Here is a 4,419-nt window from a genome sequence, read left to right as displayed (position 1 = left end):
ATTCCATCAAACCATCATATATAGCTTCGTCTTCAATTCAAAGTTCGAACCCTTTGGTTTCTTATAATTTCCCAGTTCCAATCTCTCCCTTCCCTTAAATTTCCTCTCAACATGCCAGTGGCTGATGCAATGGTAGAAACCACTGGCTTGAAGGGATCAACGGAAGAACAAATAATAATAGGCAAGAGCATGCCAAAGAGGGCTTATGTTACTTTCTTGGCTGGCAATGGCGATTATGTCAAAGGAGTGGTAGGTTTGGCCAAGGGTTTGAGGAAGGGAAACTCCGCATACCCTCTTGTGGTGGCCATCTTGCCCGACGTCCCCGACGAGCATCGAGATATCCTCCTGTCGCAAGGCTGCATCGTCCGGGAGATCGAGCCGGTTCACCCGCCGGCGAACCAGACTCAGTTTGCCATGGCTTATTATGTCATCAACTATTCGAAACTTCGCATTTGGGAGGTCCGTTCACCATGCTTTCACCTTATTTTGCCATGCACGTATTGATTCGTTAAATTGCATGTTATCCAATATATTTTCATTCTAACTGTGTTGTTAATTGATTGTTGTGGAAGTAGTTCGTGGAGTACGACAAGATGATATACTTGGATGGAGACATACAAGTCTTTGGCAACATCGATCACCTCTTCGACTATCCCGACGGGTACTTTTACGCCGTTATGGATTGCTTCTGCGAGAAGACTTGGAGCCATACACCTCAGTTCAAGATAGGTTACTGCCAGCAATGCCCGGAAAAGGTGCAGTGGCCGGCGGAGATGGGTGCCCCGCCGCCGCTCTACTTCAATGCCGGCATGTTCGTCTTCGAGCCCAAACTCTCAACCTACAATGACCTCTTGGAAACCCTCAAACTCACCTCTCCTACTTCATTTGCAGAGCAGGTAATTTAACAGATCAAACTAATTAATGAAGACATCATTTTTTGCGTGCTAATTAAGGGTAATTACTATTAATATCTTGAAGTGGTTGACAAAATTTATTGATGTCTTTGATCAGGACTTCTTGAACAAGTACTTTAGGGATGTCTATCGCCCTATTCCTTCCATTTACAATCTAGTTTTGGCAATGTTATGGCGACACTCTGAGAACATAGATCTTAACAAAGCGAAGGTCGTTCACTACTGTGCCGCGGTAAGAGATATATGTCAAATATATATTACTTTTATCGAGAATGGTTGTTTTTTGTGTATATATGTCGGGTACATTAATATTATTGGATATACAGGGATCTAAGCCATGGAGGTACACCGGAAAGGAAGAGAACATGGAGAGAGAAGACATAAAAATGCTGGTGGAGAAATGGTCGGAGATATACTCGGATGAGCTGCTGGATTACAAGAATTACAAGCTGACGATCTCAAAGAATAATAATAATGAGGCTGAACCCTTCATTCTGCCGCTGCCGGAGGGTACTGCCGTTGCAAGCTACATTTCTGCCCCATCTGCAGCCTAATTAATTTTAGGAAATTAAAGAGATGGATATATATATATATATATAATGAAATTACTTGTATGCTATATATATAAATATATATATAGGTGTATGCCTTGCTACTTATTGTAAGACTGCGTTGTATGATTTACTACTGTTTATCAGTTTCTTTAAAATAAATGAAAATGCTACAAAGTTTAGCAATTGTTGGTGGTTAACTGTGGTTCTTTTATCTCTGGATATTCACACTTGATTGTGACATATATGTGAATGTATCAAATTAATTAATGTAAATGTTTAGAAGGATTATTGTACGTAGCATATATATATATATATATGTATATATGTTCATTATGTTTATTACAAGGAACATAATATAATTAAGAGGTTCATTATGCATGGTTATACGAGTATATAAGAGTTTTCTATTCACTTACTTCCTGCATACAAAATTATTATTGGCCATGGGCACGATATTTGAACATCCATAACATTCAGACTCACTCAATATTCATGACCATTAAATCAAATTTAATTTTGAAACAAAAAATATTTAAAGGTTCGTTGGTGTGAGCATATTGTAATTGGCTTTTATTACTAAAAGCCATGAAAAATTCAAGTGCTTTGTTATTATTATTTGATATAAGCAACTCTTCCAAGTAAAAAATCGCCGGAAAAAGTTAAAAAACCGCCGGTAAAATTTTTACCGGCGGTAATTTTCTCTGCCGGAAATACCTCCGTCGGAAAAAATTACCGGCGGTTTTTAACCACCGGGGAAAAAAATTTACCGGCGGTTTTGTTGAACCGCCGGTAAAAATAAGAATTACCGGCGGTTATTAAAATCCGCCGGTAATGATATTATTACCGGCGGTTTTAAACCGCCGGCAAATTTTTTACTTTGCCGGCGGTTTTAAACCGCCGGTAATGGCTTTGATAATATTCAAACAATTACAATACATGAGAGATACCAGTTCCGAGAGAGAGAGAGAGAGAGAGAGAGAGAGAGAGAGATGGAGTAATTTTGGAGTCAACAAGAAACAGGGAACAAGACCAGCCCCAAAACAGAACACAAACATGGGGCAAATGTCCCAAAACAGAATTAAAGCGACATTGCCGAGCTTCCAGCCAATCAAAAGACCAAATGCCAATCTCCAAGAATTAGATGGATCTAGGCAGGCAAAAAGAAGCAAGATCCATGCTCATAGCAAAGAAGCTAATTAGGTAAATGAAATTAGCTTTTAAGCTACAAATGGATGGTAGAAAAATGACCTGGATGGGCCGCAGTCAAGGAAACAAGAAAAGCCAACCTAAATACCATAACACGAACTAGCCATCAAATAGGAGATCAGGGAAGGAGAGCCAAAAGCCCAAGTAAGCCGTAACAGTAAGCAAGCCAAGAAGGAAAAACTTTTGAGACTGATTCAAAACCAGCGAGGACCTTCATAATATTTTGAACATAATCCATAATTAGTAACACGATGAGGCACTAAACAGAATGGTTAATTAAACCATTAATCATTAATTGTGCTACCACAGAGAGTATTTGGATGTATGCAACATGGATTTGCTAATCTAACAAAATCATTGACCAAACTGGAAAACCCAAAAAACAAGAAACTCAACCGTGTTTGTGAAGCTACAGAACTCATGTCTTGGGAATGCATTAAAACAAGCTCCTTCAGCACACGCATTCCCTACAACCTACACTCAAATGTTGGTTATAAACATAAACACAAAGAAATGCAACACCACATCTTCAAAACAAATAAAATGTTTAGGGCAACTCCTGTCGTATAATTTTGCTTGTTCAGCAATGGTAATTTGATAAATATTAAGGCTCTCAAGATAACATAGCAAAGTCATCTGATGTGAATTAAGGCTCCCCTATTCAAAATGAACAATTCTTCAAAAATTAAAAGAAAAATAAATACGTAATACATACCATTCCTTTTCAGAGTCAGAAACTTTAGAATTTTGTCATGACTTTTACTACCCCTGATCTATATGTATGGTAGTGAAAAAAAAAAAAATTGAAGAGGGGAACCATATTCCACTATCAAAACCGTGTAATTATCCAGCCAAAAAATGTTTAATTTAATCAAAGTTGCATCCTTTATCAATCTCAACCACATGCAAGATACCACTACAAATTTACCCAACACCCCTCCAGGAATTGTGTGACTGAACACCTACAAATACAATTGAGAAGTGATTCTGCATGTGCATAATAAATGAACTAAACAAAAATGCAAAAGGGGAAGAAAACAACGCCTATTGAGTCCACATTTACTGTTTAGTCATCAAATAATTGGGCAATAACAGCCTGCAAGACTTGCCAACACTCCCAAATGTACTCTTTGTAGAGGTGTAAATGCTTGCACATGACAACAGAAGTGATCTAATTGCAAGTTCAGAACCATAAAGATAACACTTTTCATTTCATTTCATGTCATTTTTTGCAGACCAAAATCCAGAAAAAAAACTTATGTACAAGCATCTGTATCCAACATGGTATGATTCACATACAATCTGACGAGTAAGAATAATTAAGAAGCATACCATTACATAATCTATCCCTGCTCCCATCTTTGTACTTTTATCAGGATGATGAGTGAACACATTGTCAAGCACAAATGACTGATCCTCGGCAGACAATGGATCCCCGTCATTGTACCTTGAAAACAAGAAAACAGATTTTACAACTTCATATTTAAAAAATTTCATAGACAAAAATAAATTTATTTCCTATTCCTTATTAACAGTCATGGAGAAGCATTTCTTGTTGATTACACGGTTTTATAACAAATATAGGAAAGAATTGTATTGGATTGTGTGAATAATGATGCTGATTACATGGTGTTATAAACAACAATTACAAGATAAAGATAAACCTGACTAGCCTAATCAAGAATCAAACTCCACATAATATCAAGAATGGAGATAAGACTGATCTAATCCCAAATTTAAACTGA

The 4,419-nt window shown here is 37.3% G+C and overlaps 1 protein-coding gene across 1 annotated transcript; it reads left to right on the top strand.

Annotated features, from left to right (window-relative positions):
* On the top strand, positions 1-1,665 carry LOC127810994 (galactinol synthase 2-like). The gene is made up of 4 exons (XM_052350650.1): positions 1-459; positions 576-896; positions 1,012-1,146; positions 1,241-1,665. The coding sequence occupies exons 1-4, from the start codon at positions 112-114 to the stop codon at positions 1,466-1,468; spliced, it is 1,032 nt and encodes a 343-aa protein (XP_052206610.1). The 5' UTR covers positions 1-111; the 3' UTR covers positions 1,469-1,665.
* The last annotated feature ends 2,754 nt before the right edge of the window (positions 1,666-4,419 follow it).

Source organism: Diospyros lotus, chromosome 10 (genome assembly GCF_014633365.1).
Source record: "Diospyros lotus cultivar Yz01 chromosome 10, ASM1463336v1, whole genome shotgun sequence".
NCBI lineage: Eukaryota > Viridiplantae > Streptophyta > Magnoliopsida > Ericales > Ebenaceae > Diospyros > Diospyros lotus.
Note: the sequence above shows the minus strand (reverse complement) of the source record. Positions and strands in the feature narration are given on the sequence as shown.